Source organism: Mobula hypostoma, chromosome 20 (genome assembly GCF_963921235.1).
Source record: "Mobula hypostoma chromosome 20, sMobHyp1.1, whole genome shotgun sequence".
Classification (NCBI taxonomy): domain Eukaryota; kingdom Metazoa; phylum Chordata; class Chondrichthyes; order Myliobatiformes; family Myliobatidae; genus Mobula; species Mobula hypostoma.
In genome coordinates, this window is record NC_086116.1 from 21965178 (window position 1) to 21993010 (window position 27833).

At 38.6% G+C, this 27833-nt stretch overlaps 2 protein-coding genes across 4 annotated transcripts in view; both read left to right on the forward strand.

The window, feature by feature from the left end:
• Positions 1-15263, forward strand: part of ccdc87 (coiled-coil domain containing 87) — a 54591-nt gene extending 39328 nt beyond the window's left edge. The window contains exons 12-16 of one of the 3 annotated variants that reach the window (XM_063072140.1): positions 746-882; positions 5125-5251; positions 10362-10462; positions 10626-10741; positions 15030-15263. In XM_063072140.1, the coding sequence (XP_062928210.1) occupies positions 746-882; positions 5125-5251; positions 10362-10462; positions 10626-10741; positions 15030-15061 (513 nt within the window). In that variant the 3' untranslated portion in view covers positions 15062-15263. Of the gene's footprint in view, positions 1-745; positions 883-5124; positions 5252-10361; positions 10463-10625; positions 10859-15029 lie in introns of those variants that run through there. The other 2 variants (XM_063072139.1, XM_063072141.1) reach the window with 2 other exon arrangements.
• A 1020-nt stretch (positions 15264-16283) lies between these two features.
• LOC134359182 (coiled-coil domain-containing protein 87-like) lies at positions 16284-26068 on the forward strand. Its single transcript, XM_063072142.1, has 4 exons — positions 16284-18152; positions 21054-21168; positions 23185-23327; positions 25086-26068. The coding sequence occupies exons 1-4, from the start codon at positions 18000-18002 to the stop codon at positions 25242-25244; spliced, it is 570 nt and encodes a 189-aa protein (XP_062928212.1). The 5' UTR covers positions 16284-17999; the 3' UTR covers positions 25245-26068.
• Positions 26069-27833: the final 1765 nt, after the last annotated feature.

Here is a 27833-nt window from a genome sequence, read left to right on the forward strand (position 1 = left end):
ATGGAGTGGAATATATCTCCAGTATATGGAAATGTGAGACTTGGAGTGGAGCCACAGATAACATTGTTCCATACACTTGGCCTCCTTGTCCTTCTTGGTACTGCACATTGCAGGTTTGGGATTATGCAATCGGAGTAGTGCATCACAATATTTCCCATCCCAGTTATGTGGTTGTTCAATTGTTCCTTCGTTATGTGTCGTGTCATATGGCATTGGTGATCATGGTATTTACAAGACGGGTGACCCCTGTCATTATCAGTACTCTTCAGAGATTGTCCGCCTGGCGCAGTGGCTGCATAACCAGGACTTGTAATATGCAATAGCTGCTCATATGACCATCCACCACCTGTTCCCATGGTTTCACGTGACACCAATCGGGGGGTGAGGGGGCTAATCAGGTGCTACAGCTTGCCCAAGGGTGACCTACAGGCTAGTGGAGGAATTGTGTGCCTTACACCTCCTTTGTTAGTGATAAATCTCCACCCCACCAAGCAGCCAGCTGCAGACCACATGGAAATTTGCTTCCGCTCACAAATGCCAGAAGGTTGCATTTAAGAATATCTTTCAGGAAATTGATTTTTAATCTCAAGAATTTTTCGATGTGGCTTATTGCTTGCTTTTCAAGAAGTTGCTATGGGAACCAACTAGCTCTGGTTTTGAGTAATTGCACTTCAAACAAACCCACGTTAATGAATTCAAAGCAAGACATCATAAAATGTTCTGAATGTTTCATATTTTTCTCTAGGATCCTGTAATAGTCCCTCCAGCAGTAGATGTGGATCTTGCTGGATGTTTTCCATCTGACACTTTAACTGGGAGGGTGAAGGAGCGTGTTATTAACCCTGAGCTGAAGTTATTGGATTCAGATTACGGGACCAAGAGGTAAGACAGAGGTTGGCTTTGAAGGTTCATACCAGCATGAAAATGATCTTATGAGTAGATAAAGTTGCATGGAAACATCAGCAAATCCTCACTGAACTGTCAACATTTGTCACCCAAAGTGGAAGCCCCAAATTTGCTTTAACAACTTTTCAGTTCCAGCTGTAGGTGCAGTGATATAGGATTGTGTTAGTGCTATTGAGAAATCTGCCTGCTGAACTGGGTCAGGAGAACCAAGGCTATTTGATTGAAAGAGAAGGGCAATGAGGGAGAAGTATAAGTGTAGGTTAATTAATACTTTTAAAAATTGAGTTTACTTTGATGTTTTTCCAATTTAAATATATTTTAAGTGATTTTCTTAAATTGTTAATTGCAATATAGTTATGGTTTTATGAATGTTTCTGAATGTCCTTTATAGCTTTGACAGTTTATAGACCTGGTGTATGTGTGTTTATGAGGGCAATGGGCAACATTCCCGCTATTTTTTTATACAGCTGCATGGACCAATCATTGCTCTAATCAGGAACTTTTTTCGATTCTTGAAAACTGCACAGCATTCTAAATTTTTTTTTGGTAATATGCATACAATGATTGTTTACAATGAAAATGGAAAAATCACATACTTTTGATTTTATTAATTAGTCAAAGGGTAGAATGAAATACACCACAATTAAAAATCTTTTATGTTTCATAAACCTTTAAATTTAGACAGTGTTGGTTGGCACTTTATTGACAGTGAGCTATCGATTTCCATTCTGTCTTTGTCATTACAGTTTGTAACAATGCTGTAACTTCAAACATTGACAACATAAGTACATTGAAGCCCTAAAACATTTCAACGTAAAGATTGTGGCACATTTATTATTTAGAAAATATATGGATTATATTCATTAATGTAATTTATTACAGGGTATTCACAATTATATTACAATTATACTATATCTATACAGACATAAACTTCAAAATTATATTAATATTATATAAAAGAAAATTCAAGTTGCGTGACAGTAAAGTCAATGTGCATGGGAACATTTCAGTTGCTGTGCGGCTGTGCACCCGTGCCGCTTAGAAGGAACAGTGGTGGTGTGATGTTGTACTAGGCAGGAGGCTGCACCGTCTGACTTTGGTCTTGTTGTTTCTCTAACTGCTCAGTACTTGGGTATCGTTCGGGCTCCACAACATAATACTGTTACATTGTACAAGGTCCAATCATCATACCAGCATCTCCACATTTTGGATCAGGATGGTAAATTCCAGCAGGTCACTATTAATGGACTCAGAAGAGGCAAGCATGCCAGAGGCAAATGCAGCTGACTGATTGTGAAACTGGATGTACTGCTGCCCCAAACAACAAATTTCACTTCATATAAGACAGTGTTAATAACCCTGATTCTGACTTGCTCCTTGAAGCAGGTACTGGCACAGTTTTGTATACTTGATGACAGGTTATTTTACAAGAGAATTATTTCAAATCAATATTCATAAGTCTGCCTAAGATTATATAAATGCATATCACTGGACTTCATACTGTTTTCTTATGAGCTTCAATTGGTACTAAATTTTGTGGGGATATGAATCCCTTTTAAACATACAGAAAGTGTTTACCAGAATAATTGCAGGTGTGAAGTCTTTCTGTTATCAGGAGAAAATGTCTGTGTTTGTTTCTTGGAACAGAGAAATTTGAGAAGAGACTTATTATGGTGTTTAAAACCATGACTGATTTGGACAGGGTAAGTAGAGAGCCTAGGTGGTGGGGTGGAATTATATCTCTACCAGAAGAGGTGTAAAGCACTCCTTCCCTCAGTTAACCCTCAGACAAGGTGTGGCACCTGCTTAGCCCCCTGATCAGGGTCATGTGAAGCCTCAGGAGTAGGCGGCAGATGGTCGTATGAATAGCTGGTGCATATCACAAATCTTGGTTATGTGACCACTGATGCCAGGCAGACAATCTCTGAAGAGTATTGATAATAGTTGGGGTCACCTGTCTTGTAAATACACTGCCCAGAAGATGACAATGGCAAATCATTTCTGTTGAATATTTGCCAAGAAAAATTATGGTCATGGAAATGAACGAAGTAGAGAGCATGTATAGTGGAGGGTCAAGGATAGGAGGACATTGATTTAAAATGTATGACATAAGTTTCAGATAAAAATATTTACTACACCATGTATCCAATACTTCTAATTCACTCCCTGAAGATGTTGTAGATGCAGTTCACTTATGGAATATTTGAAGTAATTACACTGTAAGAAAAGAGCAGGAGAATGGGAATGACTAGGTAGCACTACAAGGAGTCAACTCAGGCTCAATAGCCCATTTTTATGCAACAAGCTTAGCCTGTTATCGTTAAAATTTGACTCAATAAAAGACCAATTTCAAAAAAATCAATGGAGAAAATTATTATCAAAATCCAAGCTCGTAATCTAAATAAGTTTTCACACATATTATTGGCCATGGTAAATAATATGGCCACAGTAACGTAGTGGTTAGTGCAAAGCTCTGACAGCTTGAGGTGTTGGAGTTCGGACTTCAGTTCCGATGTCATCTGGAAGGAGTCTGTCGGTCCTCCACATGGAATGCGTGGGTTTTCTTTAGGTGCTCCAGTTTCCTCCCACAGTGCAAAGTCATAACAATTGGTAGGTTAATTGGTTATTGTAAATTGTCCCGTGATTAGACTGGGGTTAAATCGGGGGCAGGGATGGGGTGGCACAGCCCGAAGGGCCAGAGCGGCCTGTTCTGTGCTGTATCTTTAAATTAAATAAATAAAGTAAAGTATTTGGAAGTTTAACGCACATGGCTATTGCAGCAGAGCATTTAAGCTGCAATAGGATAAATGTTTGAAAAGGAAGAATGTACATTTATAGCTGGAAATGGGATGAGTGGTACCATTTTAATTGAAGTGTGATCAGTGATGCAGATGTGAACTGCTGGAGTTCCTGTAGCCCTGTAGCTCTGGTTTTCAGACGGATCACAGAGCACTACCTGATTACTATGCTGACACCACACATTATTCCTCTTACTCACTGCCCGTTACACTGCTAGCAAATGGGCAGCAATGAAGGTGTTCCATTTCTGGCGGTGTTCAGGGTTTCCTTCATCATGCCAATGGCTTCCTCTCAGTTTACATTGCGGTCAGCCATGCAAGTCTTGGATCAAAGCGCAGGAGTAGTGTTGCACTCAGATGTAGAAGGATTCTTCATTACTGTTTCCTAACAGTTTTGTTTCACCATTCAGAGTTGTTGGCCCTGAGATGAATCCCCAAAACCTGCAGATCTGCTGGACCAGTGTTAGTCTGGCCTCTACACTTTGACCTGTTTCATATGGATGACCTTACCAAGAGCCAAAGCATAGGCCCTGACTCCAACCAACATAGCTCTTCCAGTCATTGAGGAATGCAAACTTCAAAACCACAACAAAGTTGTGGTCCTCTTGGAGGACACATCATTCTAGATGACAAATTATTTGTACAAATCTGGGAAGGTTATAATTGGGAACCTTCAATCTGGGTTGGAAAGAATATGCTGCTACAGGAGTTGATGCTTTTCCACAGAGAAGTGATATTTTGTTGTATTTGCAATGAAGGTAGCAGAACAGTTTCTTCTGTGTGGTAGATTCAGGCTTACTTTTCATTTAATGGTAGGACCTGTGATACTTTAGTGTTAGAAGGTGTAAGGCCAAACTGGTGCAAGCAAGTTTGTGAAGTACATAGGAAAATGTATGTAGGGCTTTTAATGCAGCAGAGACATTTCAAAACTAGAACAAAATTGTGTTCATGAAGCCTTATAGATGTAGTCAAATTAGGCTCCTGATCAAATGATTTGCAACTTTCTTTCTATTTTTATGATGATGTCTCCTTCTAAGAAATTGTTGTGCAGCAACGAGATATAGGTTCATATTTCCCATCAAGACACTTTAATGCAGAAAAAATTTGATGAACTCACTTATGCAAGTATATCAATTGGGGTGAATATTCACATTCATAATGAAACAGGAAACATTTTGTAGCTTTGGGGTCCATTTTAAAGGGGCTTCCATTACCTAGGATTCTACTTTTTTTTAGAAAAAAGAGAATCACTGTGACACCCAGTTTCTTAACTAACTGATCTGTATTTGAAATGAACATTGCTGAAATATGTAGAGCTAATGTCTTTATTATGCGTATTAATAAGTTATAGACCAAAAATTCAGCTACTCGTGAGAAGAATCTATTTCTTCTTTTTAAACATGATTTCCAATTTTTACAGGTATTTATTAATAAAGAAAGAAATTGAAAAAAGAGAAGTTAAATCTGAAAATCAATTCCAAAAAGTTGTTCCACAGCAGGATTTAAATATAAATTTAAATGATTACCTAACATACGTCCTTACACAGGTATGTTATGGGGATGTTAACAAAGTTTGTCAGAAGTTAATTAAGCACTGAGTGTTTTCATTGGATTTATTGTGCATATTTGCAACACTTCCAAAATATTAATGTTGCTCTTTAAGTTAAAAAGTTATAATGAAGTACAGTACTGTGCAAGTCTTAGGCACATATATATTTATATAGCTAGGTGCCTAATATTTACGCACAGTACTGTAGTAATTTTATGTATTGCACTGTATTGCTGCCACAAAAAAAAACAACAAATTTTTTGACATGTGTGAGTGATGATAAACCTGATTCTGATATGGGTCTCAATTGTGTACTGAGAGTGGGAAGAGAGCAGAGAGAGTGGAAAAGGAGAAGGGAGAAGGGAGGGAGTGGGAGGTATCAGAGAGACATTCTGAAATGATCAGTAAACCAATTGTTTGAAATCAAATGATCTTGCCCAATGTCCCAGGGCTGGTGTGTCTGCATCTGCGCTAACTCCACCGTGGTACTCCCTCCCTGCTACCCATCCCACATCCTTCCTGCGGCACTCCACTCTTACCATTCCCAACATCGTTTTCTTCTGCCAGATTTACAAACTGGCTCTCAGCCCCACGTCGACAAATACAGTACTGTGCGTAGGTCTTAGGCACCCTAGCTATGTATACATGCCTAAGACTTTTGCACAATACTGTAACTTGAGAACTTGAACATGTATTATGTAGATATTTGTGTTAACTGCTGCATTTACACATTATATAGACTTCTGGATAACTGCTGGCTTTTTGAACATTGAACATAGAGATCTACAGCACGTTACAGGTCCTTCGGCCCACAATGACTCTCATCATCTGATACACCTCTATCAAGTCACCTCTCATCCTCTGTCGCTCCAAGGAGGAAAGGCCAAGTTCATTCAACCTATTCTCATAAGGCATGCTCTCCAATCCAGGCAACATCCTTGTAAATCTCCTCTGCACTCTTTCAATAGTATCCACATCCTTCCCGTAGTGAGATGACCAGAACTGAACACAGTACTCCAACTGGGGTCTGACCAAGGTCTTTTAAAGCTGTAACATTACCTCACGGCTCTTGAACGAATCCCATGGTTGATGAACGCCAACACACCGTACAACACTGTCAACCTGCGCAGTAGGTTTGTGTGTCCTGTCAACACGGACCCCAAGATCTGTCTGATCCTCCACACTGCCGGGAGTCTTACCATTAATACTATATTCAGTCTTCAAATTTGACTTACCAAAATAAACCACTTGTCACTTATCTGGGTAGAAATCCATCTGCCACTTCTCATCCCAGTTTTGCATCCTATTGATGTCCTGCTGTAATTTCTGACAACCATCCAGACTATCCACAGCACCCCCAACCTTTTGGAACTGGGTTCTCATCTGGCACTAGAAATAAGTGAAATGAGACTCTGCTTTGGAGTCCGATTCAACTAAAGCACTTGATTTACACTAAATACATACCTGTATATTAATAATGCAAATTTGAGGCTGCAGTCCTTTTAAGTTAATTAATTTATTTTCATGCAAGAAATTTATTAATCTACCTAATGAGAATCAGTTAAAAAAAACACATTGTCTTTATTTTTGGAGTAAAATTGAGTAAAATGAATCCACTCATTTATTTCTATGGAATACGCTACAAAACAAAGATACATTTCAATTTGTGTAGCACCTTTTTATCCTTCAGGACAATACAATGAATTACTTTAAAAGTGTAGGTAAACTTGGCAGATAATTTATAGATGTTAAGGCAACAGAAGCAACAATCTACTAAACAAGTAATTTTGTGATGGCAGTTTAGGAATAAATGATTGAAAGGATTACCCTTTCTTTTCTAAAGAGACACAGGCAATTACAAGTTTCAAATGAGATATTGGTTTAGTTATAGTAGCACTTAATTAATCTATACCACATTGAATTACTATGTGCAAAACTAAATTTATTTGCCTTTTAAGGTAAGCATATTTAGTTATTTCAAAAAACAGTTTGTACAGTGTACACTGGCTGCACTTATTGAATGAATTGGATTTATGGAGATGGCAGCACAAGCCTGATGGGAGATAGTAAATACTTATCCATTTTGTGGGCCTGATATTACTAAGCATTGACTAATTTTTATTTATATTGGCAGTTGTTACAAATTGATGCTGGGAGTGATTTGGCTGTATTTGTTATCAATGAATATACTGCTTTGACTCAAACCATGATACGGGTTTTTCCCAGTACCTACAGCCACAGTGTGGGTGTAATTGAATAGTGCAAATAGTCAAAGCTTTACTTAGAATATCAAAAACGAGAAAATCTGCAGATGCTGGAAATCCAAAGCAACACATACAAAATGCTGGAAGAACTCAGCAGACTAGGTAGCATCTATGGAAAAGGGTAAACAGTCGAAGTTTAAGTCCTAGACTATTTTTCAGTCCTGATAAAGGGTCTTGGCCCAAAACATCAACTGTTTACTCTTTTCCATAGATGCTGCCTGGCCTGCTGAGTTCCTCCAGCATTTTGTGTACTTTACTTAGAATATCCCTGGAATACCAAGATATGCTTGGGCTTTGGAGGGAATTTCATGGTACATTGACTTGGATAATATGTGGCTGTGTGAAAGTTAAATTTCAAAAGGGGCTAGAAATTCTCAAGCTATAAAAGAAAAGAGGGTAGATAGAAACTGTCTACACCGGTTGAAAACTGAAGTGAGGAACATAGTCTAAAAGTTACATCAGGCCTTTCAGGAGTGTAATTACAAAATATTTCTAGGTATAAAGGATGTTGGAAGATTGGTAATCTCTTGTACAAACTGTAGGAAGAGGGCATGTTTGCACTTATACATAACATCATGATTCAGACTTTATTTATTGTATTATAAAATACTTTGAGCAGCTTGCTGCCTCTACGTCTTTTTTGCATCTTGCATATTAGACTGCAATATGTCTCTGTATTGAAGCAATAGATTAATATTGATAACTGAAGTGGTTGACTATTAAACCCACTGCAGGTAAAAACCAAATGTAAAAATTACGTAATCAATTGATTCATTCTTTGAACTGATTGACTTTTTTTGAGATTGAATGAAATAGCCCAATTATTATTGAAGCATCATTCTTCAGTTTAGATATTCTTCACGTTGCAAACTATGAAAATAAATAAGAAGGACAGGCAGAAAAAAAACTGATTACTTGTTATCTCCACCCAATTCTTATGATCTTGGTGCGTAGTGACTGGACACTTTGTAAAGTACACTCCCTTTTCAACTGTTTCTCTGCTGCTACCCCTTGGGTATCTATTTTCAATGTAGTATCTGCAGAGAAAGAAACATAACAATTCTGAGTGAAGATCAGGAAAATGATTAAATGCTGAGGCAGAGAAAAAGGGGAGGAAAGGATAAAAAGGAAAAAGTAGAAGACGAGAGGTGACGAAAGAGGATGGTGTGTAAGATAAGGGAGTGTGGCAATCAAACAAGTGAAGAAAATAAAAATAGATCTGTTGGAAGTGTAAATGCCTTTCAGTGAATCAGAGGTATTCTCCTTTCCATTTTCTTTACACCTGTATTTTATTAAAATTTGTTACATAATCACTGGGTTGATATGTTTCCATACTTGCTGCTGAATGATATAAATAACTCCAGCATTTTGTGTTTCTTTTTCAAATATTCCCATATAATTATGCTGTTATTGCTGCTAACTGTGTGCTGGTATAATATGCATTTTACTTGTAACATTTCCTGTTACCTCGAGACTTGACTATACTAAATGCACTCCTGTTTAACCTCCCTCATTCTAATCTCTGTAACTATGAGGTAATATCTGAATTGTACCAGTTCCTAATTCCCTTTTGCTTATCACTGCAGTGGCTGCTTGGGCTCAATAACACCTAATTAAGGAGGAACTCAAATATAAATTTCTCACACGTGCCTTCTGATTGCTCCATGATCTCAACCTTCCCTGTCCCCATGATTTTCTGCATCTTATAATCCTCTGAGATATTTGCGCTTATTTGTTTCCACTTTATTGATCAGTTCTATGTTCAGTTGCTTCATTCCTGTCGGCTGTGTCTTTAGCTGGTGAAGCTCTGAACCGGAAATTCCCATCTCACACCTCTGCCTATCCTCCTCTCTTTCTGTTTTGAAGATGCACCTTAAAACCCATTAATGACCAAGCTTGTTGGTCATTTGCACTAATAACCTTACATCATTTTCTGTGTAGTAACAATATCGTGATACACCTTGAGATATTTTGCTTCATTAAAGAATCTACACTGCTGTGCAAAAGTCTTAGGCACATATATACTGTACAGCTAGGATGCCTAAGACTTTTGCACAGTACTGTATTTGTCCATGTAGAGCAGAGAGCAAGTTTGTAAAACTAGCAAGAGCAAAGGATGTTAGGAATGGTGAGGGTGGAGTGTTATGCGAGGGTTGTGGGACAACCAGGGGTGCCAGGGGTGGGGGGTGGTGCAGGTGCAGACAGACCCAGCCCTGAGACACCAAGCAGGGTCATTTGATTTCTAGCAATTGTTTTATTGATCATTACAGAATGTCCCTCTGATGCTTCCTGCTCTCTCCCCTCCCCCTTCCCCTTTTCCCAAACATGATTCCCCTCTCCCTGCCCCCTTCCCACTCCCAGTCCACAATAGAGACCCATATCAAGATCAGGTTTATCATCACTCACATGTCATGAAATTGGTTTTTGTTTTACAGCAGCAGTACAGTACAATATATAAATTTACTATAGTATTGTGCAAACGTTTTAGGCACCCGAGCCATATATAAACAAGAGAAAATCTACAGATGCTGGAAATCCAAGTAACACACACAAAATGCTGGCGGAACTCAGCAGGCCAGGCAGCATTGAGGGAAAAAAAGTACAGTCAATGTTTCGGGCCAAGACCCTTCAGCTACTTATATATATACTTTTGCACATCACTGTATATAATTTTAAGTTTCTTGTTAGGTTATGGATTACAAAACTTCCAATTTGTTGTTGTTTGAGGATGTAATGTTTGATCTGCTGATTATCATTAGAACCAAACTTTTTTTTGTAAAATATAGCCCAAATAAGAATCAGTGGAATTAGTCAGAGGTTTTTCTCCTGCTTTTCTGTTGTCAGGGGTCTGACTACTTGGCAGTTCTCTATCATTTCTACGAGAATGAGGATGAGAAAGATGAGGAAAGAAGAGCACTTTTTGCTCGAGAATTGGAATTGAAACGGTAAACTTGTTTTGGAAAGATTTTTTCCCCACATTATTTAATGTGGCAGTGTGTAATTTTATTTAATAACAGGAATTTAAAAGATGGTTGAAATTATATTTTATTTTTCCAGTCAGTGACGATCTAATAGAATGTAATCTGATCATTTGTTTCTTAATGACAGAGAAGAAGAAATGGAACTTTCAGAAATTCGCTTAGTAAAAGAAGAATTTGTCACTGGGACATGGAATATAAATACTATAATGCTTGGAGGTTTAGGAAAAGAACCTCTTCCAAAAGGTGATATTGCTTTCTCTATTTTTTTTTACTTTAAAACAGTTAGAAAATCACCAACATAAATGTGAAGAAAACTTCCTATAACTTGAAAAACTGAATGCATGGGAATTGGAGTATACTGCATACACCTTTTCTCAGGGATTATGTAAGCATCATGCAGGGAACTCATGATAGCTGGAGAAGAAATCACATACTTCCTCTGTTGTGGATGGATCTAACATTGACTTTAAGGTCTCTGTTTCTAAATGAAAAACTAGGAAATGAGAAATGGAGCATGCAATTTATACAGTGCTCAAAGTTTAGAGGAGAATGTCTCAGATCTCTGCACAGAGCTTGGAAATGATTCCATCCAAATAATATTTATTAGCTGTTTTGTTGTTTTGCATTGGGTGTTGGTGTTTATCTTTGTACGTTAGGTATAGCCGGTATTCTGAACAAAATGAAGGCAATTAGAAGATATTTTAGTACAGATGATGGGTATGATGGATACAAATACACTCAAAAACTTCTATAATTGTACCGTGGAGAGCATTCTGACAGGCTGCATCACTGTCTGGTATGGAGGGGCTACTGCAAAGGACTGAAAGATGTTTCTGCTCTTTTTCATTTTTATATACAGTATGCTGCTGCTCAGCAGGAGATCCTATCTAACAATGATGTTTTGGTTGTACTTTCCGTGCAAGTGTGCCAAACAGCATTAGGAGACTTTGAATATATATGCGTATGCTTATTTCTAAGGGTGTATACCCATGACTGTGTGGGTAGGAGCAGCTCAAACACCATCTAGAAATTTGCCATTGACACAACTATTGTTGGCAGAATTTCAGATGTTGGTGAGAGGTATACAGGAGTGAGATAGGTCAGCTGATTAAGTGGTGTCGCAACAACAACCTTGCACTCAACGTCAGTCGAAACAAGGAATTGATTGTGGACTTCAGGAAGGAGTTGTTGTGGGAACACACACCGGTCGTTATTGAGCAGTAGAAAGGGTGAGCAGTTTCAAATTTCTGGGCGTCAACATCTCTGAAGATCTATCCTGGGCCCAATATATTGATGCAATTACAAAGAAGGCACAACAACAGCTCTATTTTATTAGGAGCTAGGAGTAGTCACTTCATATGTCATCAAAGACTTACAAATTTGTACAGATTTGTACAAAATTGTACAGATTTAAGCTCCATAAGTAAGTTGTAGAATTTTGCTCTATTTGAGGGAAAGAGAACAGTCTTCGGAAGTTAAATTCATAGCACGTGGAAAAGAGCACCTTGCAAATGTTATGAATCCAAGGACTTTCCAATGGGGCAGGGAGTAATTAAATTCACCTTCATCATATTAAGAACATTGCAATTTCATTTCCTGATCATGCAGTAGAGAAGAAAACTGTGATGGTTAAATTGTGATATCTGGGAAGTGAGTATCATTTAGCCAGTCCTGACGAAGGGTCTCAGTCTGAAACGTTGACTGTTTATTCTTCTCCAGAGATACTGTCTGACCTGCTGAATTTCTCCAGTGTTTTGTGTGTGCTTCTCTGAATTTCCAGTATCTGCAGAATCTCTTGTGTGTATCATTCATCCCTTGGACAGTCACTATGCCTTCCAGTGCAGCTATTTGGGTCTAGAGTTAATCTCCAACCATCTGCCTGTCAGCATCCCAAACAATAACTTTTATAAATTGAGAATCATGCTGGCATCTGCAGGGGAATTAAGCAGATCATATTGAAATGACGCATTTTCTATGATACCATTGACAGTGCCTTATAGTAAACTGCAGCACAGTGTTGGAACTTGCCATCATCTATTCCATTCTCCACATTGTGACCATGAAGCAGACTCATCTCTTGCCAGGATCTTTGCAGCAGGAGAGCAGAGGAAGGGGAAAAAGATTAGCAAGAGGAAGAAGAAAGGAGGAGGCAATGTCTGGTGTCCTTTTGTGATCAATGAGAAAACAACTGATTAAGCTATGTTTTCAATGAATGTAACACTAGGTGACAAATTTTTTGCTTCCTAAGTACTTTTGAGTGTATCTCATGGATTTTGAGCTGCTGCTGTTGAAAATTACCATGAAATTTCCCTATCAGGCACCATTTTTTAAAAAAATCACCTAAATATGTTATTTCAGTTCATAATTCAAGTCAGAGTAACTGATGCCAAGATTAAGGAAGGCACTTTTGTTGGTCCACAATCAAGCAGGTAATCAATGACAGGCAATTCGAAAAACTGCTAGTGAGGCTGAAGAAAATTGGATGGAAGACATTCAAGGATGTTGGTGAAAATATTCTTGGCAACTAGAGAGCACCAAACTATGTGCAGCTACTTGCCGACGTACCTCAAGCATACAGAACTGTGAAGTGCAACACGTCACTAAAGATTCATTTTCTGCATTCCCATTTAGACTCCTTCCCTGCAAATCTTGGTGCTGTCATTGACGAGCATGGTGAAATGTTTCACTAGGACATTGTGGTCATGGAGAAACTGTATCAGAGCGACTGGAATCCAACAATGCTTGCTGATTACTGTTGGACGCTCAGACAAACGAAAATCATCAACAAAACATTTTTAGCTTAGTTGATTTATTGCAAAGCATCAGCACTATTATGCAATTAAATGCATTATATTCAATAAAAGTTAATTTCTTGTTGTCCACTGTAATCTCAATTTACCCATTACTCATGGGATTCCTTTATTATCCATTTCATTCATGCCTGCCCTCGTGTTCTTGTGATGTTCTTCCTGGTTGCTGATTGAAAGCATCTAACTTGTCATGTTGGTAGCCCTGAAGGATGATCTGACGAAGTTTCGAGCTGTTTCAGATTGCACTATCTCACCGTGAACAGTAGCAGTGGTGAGATCAGAAATGCTGTCCTCAGAGAAGAGAACAGGCTTGAACTCAATGAATCCTCTACCAATTCCCCAATACTTCCAATTCAGCATTCCCTTTAATCTGTTGGAGAGATAAGTAATAATGTGGTCATCTTGAAAACACACTTCATCACTAAATCCAAAGGCAAGATAGCAGATGTCTGAGCTGGCTTGACAGATGTCAGAACTTCTATTGAGCACCTGGACATTGCTAGTTCTGCTATTGAAGTAGAGGCATCGGCCAAAAGACAGTGCAGGATATTTCAGTGCAAAATATTGAAATGAAATCACCATTACTTCCATACTGAAAAGGAAAGGGTTTAAGTTATAAACAAAGGCATTCACACGCTTGGAGTTGATTTGCTCATACTTATTAACATTGCTATGTATATGCCTCCTGATAGACCTATTAAACCACAAAGGATTTCATTGTGAATAACATTAAACTTCTTCTCTTGGATGTCTTGTGAAATGCTGATCTGAGCCCTCACCCTGTGAAGAGATGACACTGGCTATCCTTTCCTGCTGCCAAAGCTGCAAACTTCTTGTGTTCAGCCACTCAATTATATGCCAGTTCTATCTCTAAGCTAACCTAGAGTTATTGTGCCAGTGGATGAAAGTGTCAGACTTGAGTGACAGAATGCCTTCAAAATTCCTCTCTTACTGCTTAGTTACTTCTCTCTATCCAATTGCTGGGTACCTGAAAGAGGAGGTGTGTGGGTGTGCAAGAAAAAAAAAATCACGTTTACACCACTTCTAAAATATAAGATTTCTTGAGATGTGAGGAAAGTGAAAGAGAGGGACAATTAAAAATGTGGCTACCACCATTCTTAATGATTCTGTTGACACTGGTCATGGACTGTGTGCCTGTGACTTCAGTACTGCAAGCAGTATGTCCTTCAGGTGATGAGACAATGTAACTTCACTTTCATTTCACTGTGTTGATGGATGCGCTGATTATGTGCTGTCTTCTGCATTATTAATTACACATGTAAGTGGATGCCTTGTAATATGGTTGTGTGACATTGAAAAGCTGACTGCATACAATTTGTGAGATGTGGCTGTGAGGCTTTAGCCGGTGGTTAGTAAAGGTTTGCAATAGGACGTTAAAATACTCAATCCTGACATAAAAAGGTTATTAGCAGATGAATGATTGACTTGGATCTTCTTTTCTCTGGTGTGCAGAATTGCCTGCTCGCATTTTTGTATTTGTAACGTGTTGTCTATTAAATTCAATCCTTTGAGTCTGTTTATATGGTTAACATCTTATTTCTGGAGGATATACCCAAACTACAGCCCATGGATATTCTGATATAAATTCAAATACTTCTGTTTGATACTGCCTTAGTATAAACTTTAGTAATGTAGTGGTTATTTTGTTAATTGGAATTCCACTATTTTAATCATGTTATGCTTTTCGTTTTCTCTTTCAGCTGCTAAGGTAAGATTACCGGCAAACAGGTAAGGAAATAATATTTTAGAATTGTTGAGTAATGCAGCATGGAGTTGGATCACATTGCCCAACTTATCCATCTCAACAAAGGTGCCCATCTAAGCCTTTCCAATTTGCCCACGTTTGTCTCATTTCCTTCTAAATGTTTCCTATCCATGTAGCTGTCCAAATGTCATTTAAATGTTATTATATCTGCCTGATCTACATCCTCTAGCACTTGTCCCATTACATCACACTCTACATGAGGAAGTTGTCCCTCAGTCTCTTTTAAATCTTTCCCCTCTCTCCTTAAACCTGCGCCTTCTGGTTTTTGATTCCCTTTCCCTGGGCATTCACCCCATCTACAGTACGTCTCTCATGACTTATGCACCACTATAAGGTGAACCCTCAGTCTCCTATGCACCAAGGAATAAAGTCTGAGACTGCCCAAACTCTCCCTATAATGCAGGCTCTTGAGTCTTGACAGGATTCTCATAAATCTAATTTGCACTCTTTAAAGTTAAATGATGTCATTCCTACAAGAAGGTAAACCAGACTGTATACAATATTCTATATGCAGCCTCACTAATATCTTGTACAATTGCAACATAATGTCCCAACTATACACAATGACCTGACTGCTGAAGACAAGAGTGCCAAAGGATGCCTTCACCACCCTGTCTACATGCAACACCACATTGTGAGAAATGTTCACGTTTAGACTCCACTTCAGCCTCATAAGTCTGCAAAACAAAGGTTATTTTTTCCTACTGTTTGACCTGAAAACTTTACAGTTTCTTCCGATTATTTTAAACTGCTCAATTACTAGAAGAGGTTGGACTTCATGTTCTCCTTCCACTGCCTTTTAAATTTCCAACAGACCCATAGACCTTTGTTATATTGAAAATGATACAAAAGTTGTAATTCTGTTTTCATACTTTTCTTCATTCCAAATAGTATCCAACTCAGTCTGCACTGTATTCTATTGCCTGAATGACATCCCTTTAATGACAAACCCATATTCCTTAAACCAAGACTTTCCACAATTAGACACAGACTTCTCATTACACCATGACTTTTATATTTCAAATAGTTTACAATAATCCTCAGTAATCTATTTGCTTCTTTCATAAGGGCTTATCCACATACCCACTTTTTAAGATTAGAAATCTGAACCACACCTCTCTGCTCTGCCATATTAGTCGAATTTTACTTTACAACCCAAACATATCACTTGTCATGAAACTGAACTGCGTCTATAACCTTTTCAGCACACCACAAACTTATTAGATTGCTTTAATGCTTTTTCCTTAATTTTTATAATATCTATTATATTAGTATGGCATGTGACATTGGATGCCTTTCTTATCAAATTGTTTTTAATAAAACAGTGAAGAGAAATGGTCTCTGAGAAGAATCCTTTGGATTATTTAAGGTGATCTTATATTGAAAAATTATTTTATGTATTTTCTTTATGTTCTAACCAGTTATTTTATCAAATTACCCGCTCATTCTCAGCTGCTGTTGCTTCTCCAGTAGACTCCTTTGTGAAAGCCATGTACTGCAGAGGATTCCTCTCATCCATTGCATTCATTCTTTCTGGAATCTTTGTAAGATATTTCCAATCACTTCTCTGTCATCTTGATGTTAGTAACTTAGTTTGTGCCCTCACTTTTTCAAACCAAACAGGCCAAATTGGTGTGAATGTTTCCTCACTAGAAGAGAAACACAAGAGCTCTAGTTCCTTGCCTACCCAGTAGGTGACACTATATCTTTGTTATTGGCTAGCCAAGAGTGATCAGAATCAGGTTTAATATCATTAGCATATGTTGTGAAATTTGTCGTTATGTGCCAGTGGTACATTGCAATACATAATAATAAAAACAGTGAATATAGTAAATATATTTAAAAAGTTCAGTTATATAGGTAATGCAAAAAGCGGGGAAGAAAGTAGTGAAGCAGTGTTCATGGGTTCAGTGCCTGTTCAGAAGTCTGATGGAGGAGAGGAAGAAACTGTTCCTGAATCATTGAGTGTGTGCCTTCAGTCTCCTTGTACCTCCTCCCTGATGGTAGCAATGAGAAGAGGGCATGTCCTGGGTGATAGGAGTCCTTAATGATGGATGCTGCCATTTTGAGGCATCACTCCTTGAAGATGTCCTGGATGCTGAGGAGGTCCATGGTGGAACTGACTGAGTTTATAACTTGCTGCAGCTTATTCTAGACCTCAGCAGTGCCCCCTCCTCAATACCGGACAGCGATGCAGCTAGTTAGAATGCTCTCCATGGTACATCTGTAGAAATTAGAGGATGTCTTTGGTGTCACATCAAATATCCTCAGCCTCCTAATGAAATATAGCTGCTGTTGTTCCTTCTCTGCAACTGCATCAATATGTTGGGCCCAGGATAGATCCTCAGAGATGTTGACACTCAGGAGCTTGAAATTGCTCACCCTTTCCACTTCTGATCCCTATGGTGTCTGTACCCTCATCTTACTCTTTCTGAAGTCCACAATGAATTGGAGATTTTTGAGAAACAGTTAACAGTGTCAGGGATAAAGAAAGTGAGAACATGAATGAGAATATAGGGGCAGGAATAATCAATAGATCTCTCAGACTTTCTCTGAAATTTAATAAGATGATGGCTACTCTGAACTTGATCTCAAATCTGTTTTATTGCCAAATTTCCATTACTCTTGACTTATAAAACAAAATGGATGGGAGAAATCTTTTGAAAATTGCATGCATGGCTTCATGCATTAGTCTTTTGGAGAAAATCTAGCAGCTTAGAAGTGGGGAAAAAAGAAAAATGAGAGATTAGAAAGGGGGGGGTCAGGTCTCTGCACCTTTGAAGAATGTAATATGCTTTCTTTAAAAATAATGTTTTAAATTTGTACAAAATAGATCTCTACAACATACACTTGTTTTTGTTTATTCTTTGTCCAACACCAAAATTAGGAAAAAGTACAGGTTCAGATGCAGCTTGGGAAAAGCCCTGATATTGAAGATATAGATCACTTACAGAACAGACTACAACGCATTTGGATCCTTCTCCATGTCCCCGATAGAGAACGTCTTGATATGGCCATTAAATATAGCTCACAAAAACACAGAGCCCAGGTCTCCAAGGTATGTAGATAAAAATATGTTGCCCGTTTTGCTCAGAACTTAATGTTGTTTCTATGCTGTAAGAACAACACAGTGCCAAGTATAACTTAACTCCTAAAGGAAATATCAGTGTATTGTGTACTTGTGTTTTATCCTGAAATATTCTTGCCCACAAGGTTCCTTTGCATTTGTTAAGGTACCTCCTTACTTACATACTGTCTGTTACACTGCTGGCATTTATGGCAGCATGAGGGTGTTCCATCTCTGGCAGCGTTCAGGCCTTCCTTCATTGCGTCAGTAGCTTCCTCTCGGTTTTCACCACTGTCAGTCATGCAAGTCCTGGGTGGCGACTCAGGAATACCATCACATCCAGATGTAGAAGGATTCCTCATTGCTGTTTTGCTTTAGCAGTCAGGGTTGCTAGCCCCAAGTTGAACCTCTGAACCTGGAGGACCAGTGGACCATGCTTAGTCTGTCCTCTACCCTTTGACCTGTTTGGAATGGGTGACCCTACCAAGAGTCAAAGTTTAAAGCCCTCACTGCAGCCAACATCGCTCTCTGGGAAATTGAGTCACACAGGCATCCAAACCCAGTGACAATGTTGTGATTCTCTTGCAGGATTTGTTCAGGTATGTATCCTGAAAGCTACTTGCACTTGTTTGCAAAGCTCCATCTGTTCTACGAAAGTCCAGATCTTAAAGGCTCTGGCATTAACCTTTATCTCAGAATTTTGGTGCTGCGCAGGATGAAATCACCTGAGATTTTTAGCTGGGCTGGCTGGCCCAGTCTTGAGCCCCCAAGAAGACCTATAAATTGTTTGCTGTAAACTTCTATTTTCTTATTTTTCTACAAACATCATCGCTTTCTCTATTCTATTATTTGGTCACATTTTACATATAAAATGTAAAGTCCTTACTTAAATCTCATTGCCTCAAGCGAATAATTGATCTATGTAAGACTGAGAAATTCATTCCCCTTGTCTCCCTGGAGTGTTGTGCTTTCTTCTCAAGTACAATGCTATAGGAAAAACCACTGTTTTTGCTCTTCTTTTAGTTGTCACAGCAACATTCATCCCATCTTCATGGTGATCAATACGGGTAATTCTATTTTTTCTAATGTGACTTGCCCTCTCATTGAACTGAACAATTCCCCTATTATCTCAGTCTTTTACAATGTTGAGCCATTCTCCACATTTAAATATTGTGATTTAAAAATAACTGCCTTGAATCTTAATTCAGTTGCAAGCTCTCAATATCTAACATTGCTGTTGAGCAACTTAAATTTCTTAGTTTGCATTATTTAAGCTAACAGGTTAGAACTAAGTGTTCCTTTTTAAGATAATTTTGTTATGGTTTTGCTGACATACTGGAAAATCCATTTGATAATTTAAATCTCGCCGCCTTTTGTGATCACAATTCAATCCGTGTCTCTAATGTAGCTTTCTCCTTTGTCATTTCTCCCCACATCTGCCTTTTGTGCTTTCATTTCTTCATGCTACTTAACCTGCGACTGACTCTCTAGCATGCCTCTTCTGTGATTGCTTCCTCAACAGAATCTTTGACTGACCTTTCCTCAAGCTGTCTGACTTCTTTTCCATTGACAAAAAATTGTTCCTGGCATTAAGCCGAAGGTCCATGAGCGTGTCTTCATCAGGGGAATGGAGGTGGAAGAGGGGCAGTTGTTTTAAATTCCTTGGCATCAATATATCAGAGGTTCCAAACTGGGATAAGCATGTAAGTATCGTCACAAAGAGGCATGACAGCACCATTGCTTTCTTAAAAGTTTGCATAGATTCAGCATGTCACCAAAAATTGACAACATTTGACAAACTTATAGATTCACAGTGGAGAGTATCCTAACGAAGGGTCTCGGCCTGAAACGTCGACTGCACCTCTTCCTAGAGATGCTGCCTGGCCTGCTGCGTTCACCAGCAACTTTGTTGTGTGTTGCTTGAGTATCCTAATTAGTTGCATCACAGTCTTGAATGGAAACTGCAATACCCAGGAATTGAAAAAAACTTTAGAAAGTGGTGGATACAGCCCAGTCCATCAAAGGCAAAGCACTCCCCACCATTGAATACATTTACATGGAGTGCTGCCATAGGAAAGTAGCACCCATCATCAAAGAATCTCTCCATCCAAGCCACACCCTCTTCTCACTACTATCATCAGGCAGGAGGTACAGAAGTCTTAAGTCCCACACACCAGTTTCAGGAAAAGTTATTTTCCTACAACCATCAGGCTCCTGAACTGACATGGTTAACTTCATTCACCACTACACTAAACTGATTCTATGATCTACAGACTCACTTTCAAGGATTCTTTACAGCTCATGTTCTCAGTATTATTTTTATTTGTTCGGTTTGTCTTTTTGCATGTTGATGTTTATTGGTCTCTGTTTATGTAAAGTTCGGTGTTAAATTACAGTATTGTGTTTTCCCTGTACATGCCTGCAAGAAGATGAATCTTAAGTTATTTATCAAGGTATATGGTAACATATATTTACTTTGATGATACGTTTACTTTGAACTTTATTTCATCATTTTCTTTTCCTCATCCTCATTCTCTAATTCTCCTCCATCTCCTTTGTCTTTCCCAGCCCTCAATCTCCAAAACCCTATTCCTCTCCCATCAAGATATCACGTTATTATTACCATACCTGATTATTACTAAACATAAGGACACAACATGGAATAAGGCATTTAAATTCTAATCAGTGACAATGGGGGATTAAGTTTATAGTAGGAAATAGTAGAAGTTTCAAGTTTATTTTGGGATGGAGGTGATCTAAAATGTCTTCTGTGTCGTAAATTTGACCTCATATTTGTGTTTTCATCACCTGATTATTGCTGAAGCTGTTTTCAGATCATCTGGAATGATGCTGAGACTATGAGAATGAGAATTGTTTCTTCTTTTGTCTCAGGCACTGGATATATGGGAAAAGGCTGTCCAACTGATTCAAGAACGAGAGTGTATTTTGAGCAAACTTGAACATTTTGAACAATTTGCATCCAACCCCAACCGCTTCTTTGAAAAAGGTGAATTAGGAAGCTGTTGTTTGTATCAAGGATTGTAGCTAACCATCGCTCACCTTGCAGTCCCACTACTTGGTGTAATTTCATTTCATTTATTGTAATATCATGGCTTTTGTTTCATGTGTGTCATAGACTTAGAAATTGCTTGCTCACTGGCCTCATTATCCTTTTTGTCAACATAGCTTTTAAGATCAATTAGCCACCTTTAAATATGCTGAAGGGTAGTTGACATAACAGCTGCCTTAGGGTGAGAATACAGGACATTGACTTGTATTATTTGTTCCCTATGTTCACACACTAGTTGTTATTGCCTTTCTGTATCATTGCAGGGAATAGTTGATATGCAACAGTAGACAGTGCGCTAAATAAATGGAACCTTGCAGCAGGGGAAACTCAAACAACTGTCAAGTCCAGTTACTCTTTATTGCAAGAGTGAAAAGCAGATGGCTTCCTTTATGTTGAGAGTTTTGATGGAAGTTTTGCAACATCCCTCTATTTACTACTGACTCCCAGGTATCCCTTACAAAGAAGTGGATGTTGCAAGTATTCTGGCTTTAGCCTGAAAGAGGACAGATTGAAAAATATTCACTGTCCTTAACAGCTACTTAATGTGGCCTAGGCTCAGTTGCGAGGTAGATGTTGTGACTTCACAGATTTTACTGAATTGCTGATGTACAGATATCTCACAGTTTAGTTGTTGCTGAAGTTCAGGTAGAAGTATTTAGTTGAAAACTAGTCCCACGTTTAGTTGAAAAAGCCCCCTGCTGAAAACCATTCTCCTCCTTTCCTGCACTCTTCCATTAACTTGTCCTGCTTTATGTAGCCTTATTCTCCCAGGCATGCTGAATCCTAATCCAACTATTGCAGCATGTCAGGCATCAACTTCTTTATGTTGAAGCCTTGAAGTCAAAGAGAAGTCCTTGAGCATTCGTAATAAGCGTTTGCTAATTCATATAAGTTTGGAGAGGATCAGATACTTGTCAAATTGCAGTGACAGCTAGAAGAATTCACTGGCTATCTAACCTGCAGGTGGGCGAGGTTCCCTTTAAATGGTATTAGAAGATGTTGGGAGTGGAGATATCTTCTCTGTGGCTATAGGTTATGTTTAGGTATTTAAGGTTAAGCCTGCAAATATAAGATTGGCATTGCAAGCTGTTTGAATCCTTTTTTGTTTTTACTCTTGTTTTTGCTTTTAAAAGATAAAGTGCTCTTTTGTTAATAATGGATGAAGAACTTAAATGGATCTCTAAAAACAAGACTTCTTGTCTGATACATTCCATATCCATGCATTACAAACATCATTTTGAAGGTCTTTGAATTTAGGGGCATAAAAAATCAGTGCAATAATGATAATTTCTCATCATAAATATTTTGCCACTTTCATCTGCCTCAATGATAGTTTTTTTTTCCCTACAAGCTTGCTATTGTATTCAATGAAAGTGAAAATCTCATTGTTTCCACAAGGACAATTTTGCCCTTAGGACAAGATGGTAAAAATTTTCAGTCTCAGTAATTAACATGAAATTTTTGTCAGTTGTTCTCTCAGCGATCCATTTACTTCAACATCCGTGATTCAGAAAAGAATAATTTTCCATTAATGATATTGAACATCTGTTAATCTGGATAGACTTTTTAAATTTTGTAATGAATGTAAGAAAAGGAACAAGGAAATAAGGAGGTTTATGAAGTTCATAGGATTCTTTATTCCTGTGAAAACCTTTCCAGAGATTGCTGCAGGTTTTATGTAATTAATTGGACAAAGATTCCAACTGGGAAAGATGCAGGGCTCTGGGATAAGCCAGCAGGATAGCAGGGGTGGGGAGAGGTGATGGTGGAGGCACATTTTATTTTGTTCAAACAGTGAGCAGATAGAACTGTTGGGTGAATGGCCTCCTACTGTGCTTGGAAAGATGATTGATGTTTATGATATTTATTCTTCCCTCAAATGTAAAAGTTTTTTTTGGACTTAGTTGAAAAAAAATGGTGGTAATCATGCCTTCTCTGCATTTTGTTTCACAGGTTATGCAGGTACTTCAGTAATGAGGTTAAAGGAGTCCAAGAAGAGGGATAAGTTTTATTCTGACTTATCACAAATTGAAAATCCATTATCCAAAATACTAAAGAAAATCAAAGATAATTTTGAGGATGTAGTTACTTTCAAGGTAGAGATGATGGTGTTCAATTCTTTGCTCTCTAAATGTACTTCTGAGGGAATTTGTCTTGCACCTGAACTACAATACAAAATTTGGACGATGTGGTTAGATGTTTTTTAATGTTTTGCATATGTTGAGGCCTTGCTTAGCTCTCAGGAGTCATTCCCAGAGCAGAGAGTGCCAATGGAATTAGTACTAATTCTTGCATTTTATATAAAGAGACATATTACCACAGGAGCAGCTCTGCTAGGGGCCCGTTGCAGACTTTTCCCCTCCCTGCTGCTGTGCTGGGAAACTGACACAAATCCTGCTTCTCTCTGCTGGTGCGCCGGCAACAACAATCACTCATGGCTCAATGTGGAAAGGTCACCCATGAGAGTTGGTACTTTGTGGGGGGGGGGGGAGGTGGGAGGGTTACTGGGGCAAGTGATGCAGCCATTCATTTCTGGGATGTGGGGACACAAGACTGCACCCTGGCTGTGACATTGTCTGAAGGACATTACTGTATCCATATTCTCCATGTTAGAAGCCACTGACTCTCTTTATTTCAGCTTTCTCCAACCTGGAATTTTTGTTTAATGGTCCAATGGCAAGCGGTCACCATTGAATATGTTACCAGGTGGAAGGGTATGGACCAGGAAGTGCTGAGAGGATGGCATCTTTCGTCACCTCCTGCAAGAACTGTAGGATATGTGTGATCTGTCCAGGTACTGCCAGTCCTCAGCCGTGGCTCACAATTGCTATATGGGCTAGGTGCAGCCCTCAGCGTTAAACTTCTGTATCCATTCACCCTGGCCTGCCCAGCCTCAGCCCTCACACTTTATTTTTGTGGGAGCACCCTGTAGGCGGGGATTAGGAATTTGTACTTGGTTCTTGAGACAGCCATACACAGCAATAGGAAGATTAGCACAGAGTTCCTCGCAATGCAGTGCACAGCCCAGGCTAATGCCTTTATTAAAATACACGGGCTATGTATTGGCCAGTGTATGGATCCTAGGTCCATAAGCACCAGAACAAATTAATGTGTTGCACAGTATTACTAAATAGGGTATTCCTCAACTTGTTCCTCTGACTTCTCTTTCTTTTCAGACCTCATGAAGGGTCTCAGCCTGAAATGTCAACTGTTTACTCTTTTCCATGGATGCTGCCTGGCCTACTGAGTTCCTCCAGCATTCCGTGTGTTTTGTTATTGGTGTAATATTTTGTGTTTATGACTCTAAGACAAAAACACTCAAATTGTTTTTGGCTTAAGTGCTAATTAAATATTCTTAATAATAAAATCATTTTATTAAGTTTATATAATAGGAGAGGGAAATTCTTTTCACTTTTTAGTAAGCCATTAACCATCTTACCGCTTAACTATCGGGCTCTTGAACCACAGGGAACAACTTCACTTGCCCCATCACTGAAATGTTCCCTCAACCTACTGACTAACTTTCAAGGACTCTGCATCTCATGATTTCAATATCTATCTATTTATTTATTTATTTATTTATTTATTATTTCCCGTGTTTTGTATTTGCGCAGTTTGTTGTCGTTTGTATTCTGTTTGTCTGCCTTGTTGGGTGTGGTGTTTCATTAATTCATTATGCTCATTAGATTTATTGAGAATGCCAACAAGAAAACAAATCTCAGGGTTGTATATTGTAACATATGTACTTTGATAGTAAATTTACTTTGAACTATTCAATTTTGTAGCTGTCTGCTTACTGTGGACAGTACACTTGTCAATAATTTGTATTAAAAGGATGCAACCTCTGCTTACAGGGACGGCCATATGTAGAGAAAATGCAGCGGGACAAAGTGGAGATGCTTTACTGGTTGCAGCAGGAGAGACGGAAATGTATTCTGCAGAGAATTGCAGCCTCTAAACCTATCGCATCTGAAAATAGTGGCTTTCAATCCTGCTTTTTAGCAGATTTCTAGAAAATTTGCCTCATCCACCAACCCATTCTACTCTGTAACGACTTAATGATTTCTTTAAAGTGTTTAAACGTTGTTCACTAAAGAATGCAATGGAGGAGCTATTGAAAATGGTTACAACATTTGATAATGAGTTCAGCGAAATATTACTGTATATTCTGTGTTTTCTTTTTATTCATATGCAGAAGGAAACTTTTTCAGGTTTTTTAAATAATGAAGGTATTTTAATTTAACTTTATTTTATCTCTTATTGGAACCCTGACTTCTAGCTGTCTAGTTTTTTGTCGAGGTATACCTGTAAACCCGCTGCAATATGTATCTTTTACCAATTGATAAATATGTATTTTATTTCTCCATCCTGTATAAAATAGCTCTGTACATTCATTTTTAAAGTAGTTTTATTTTTAAATATGGTTTTCACGGTGTTATTTTTTCCTCTGTATCAATTGTTTTAGAACATTTTCTAATATCTCTTGTGGTTATTTTAGGCTGCAACTGGACTTCATTATAATTCTTAATTCATAGTGACATCATATCGTCGAGCTATCAATCTACTAACGTCAGCTTTGTATAGTATCAGGGACTTCTAAAGTGATGGAATTTAACAGAAGTGTGATTATCTCTGGAAGGTTCCAGAGTGGCTTCTGCTTCTGTTTCTGCCACTATCCGTAATCCTCAAAACAGCCAAGAGAATGTATGCAAGAGGAGAACTATTTTTATGAATCAATGCAATAAATAATAACTGGTATATACATACTGTATGTGTCACGGTTGAGATGTCTGTCACACAAAAATGAATTTAAGATGAAAATGCAGATCTAAATGTATTGCTGTAAATACCTTGGATGACATCCAATTAAATTTGAGTTTTTGGCATGTCAACTACTCTTTTGTTTATCTGGCAATGAATTAGCACAGCTCTTGTTGCATTAAGTTTTACACTTTAAGTATCTCATGAAGATAGCAATGAATGAAAGAGTTTTAAAACATACAAGAAATGACAAAGGGTCTCGGCCCGAAACGTTGACTGAACCTCTTCCTAGAGATGCTGCCTGGCCTGCTGCGTTCACCAGCAACTTTGATGTGTGTTGCAAGAAATGATCTGTTGTTTTGTACTGCTTACTACTTTGTCCTTGCTTAGTGGTCACTAAACCATCCTGATCATGAGGAATTCATTTCCTTATTGTGTTATGTGACTTCTGGAACCTCCACTCCATTGAATAGCCTAGTCAAATTATATCATCTCCTTAGACTTTTTCTGTAGGCACTATTTATAGTAAGCTCTAGCCTTTTAAGTGGACTGAGTTCTTTTGCTAATTCATGATACTTTTTATTGTAGTCTTTACTTCATAATTCTGATCACTGTTGCTATTTTGCTTTCTTAATTTTCAGTGTGACTACCAGACCTTAGAACACTCAGCTGGAACGTGAAATCATTGGAAAAATTTACCTCTCTGATCACCTTTAAATTTCTTCCCTCTCAACTTAAACTTATGCCCTCCAGGTTTAGATTGCCCCACTCTAGGAAAAGGACACTGTCTACATTGCTCTTAATTTTGGATTGTTCCTCAGCCTCCTACATAACAGTGAAAATAAACCCAGTTTATCTAAATTCTCCTGAAAAGTGAATCTCTACATTCAGGCAACATCCTGGTGAATCCCTTCTGCACTCTTTTGAATGCTACCATAATCTTCCAGTGCCGTGAACAGCACTGTACACAACACTTAAAGTGCAGTCTGACAATGTTTTGTGTATCTGCAATGTGACACCCTACCTCTTACAGTCAGTACCTTGGCCAATGAAAGCAAGCATGGCTAATACTTCCTTCTCAGCCGCATTAGATGCTTGAGTAACCTGCTTCAGGAATGGTGCAGCAGGTAGAGGTCCAGAGACCCAGGTTCAATCCTGACCTCTGGCACTGTCCATGTGGAGTTTGCACGTTCTCCTGTGACCTTGCATGTTTCCCTGAGTGCTCTGCTTCTCTCCTAAAGATGAGTGGGTTCAAAGTAAATTTATTGGGGGTGTCACAGTGGTGTAATGGTTAGCACACTGCTTTACAGTACCTGCGACCCAGATTCAAATCCTGCTGCTGCCTTTAAGGGGTATGTATGTTCTCCCCATGACCGTGTGGGTTTCCTCTGGGTGCTCTGGTTTCCAACTACAGTGCAAAGGCTTACGGGTTGGTAAATCGGGGGACTGCTGGGCAGTGTGGCTCGAAGGGCTGGAAGAGCCTATTCCAGTGGTATATCAGTAAAAATGTGAACTTCAATGCTATGATGGTTGTCAATATACATCCTGCTCAATGCAACATGCCACCACTCACAGTATTTGATGTCGTCGTTTGTGCACTGACCTTCTTGTGTATGTGCATCATGTAAACTGAGATCCCATAATAACGAAGGAAGACCTGGTTGCAAGCTCAAACATCTGCCCTCCGGAGCACACCTGTGTACTAAACAGACTGTTCCAACTGCTGGCTTCGACTGGTATGAGGTAAGGAGTTAAGGGGCTTGTGTTTGCATCAAAGGGCTCTTGCAAGCATGCGCAGTGTCAGGATAAGAATGTTTTGATGGTCATAGAAAAGTACAGCA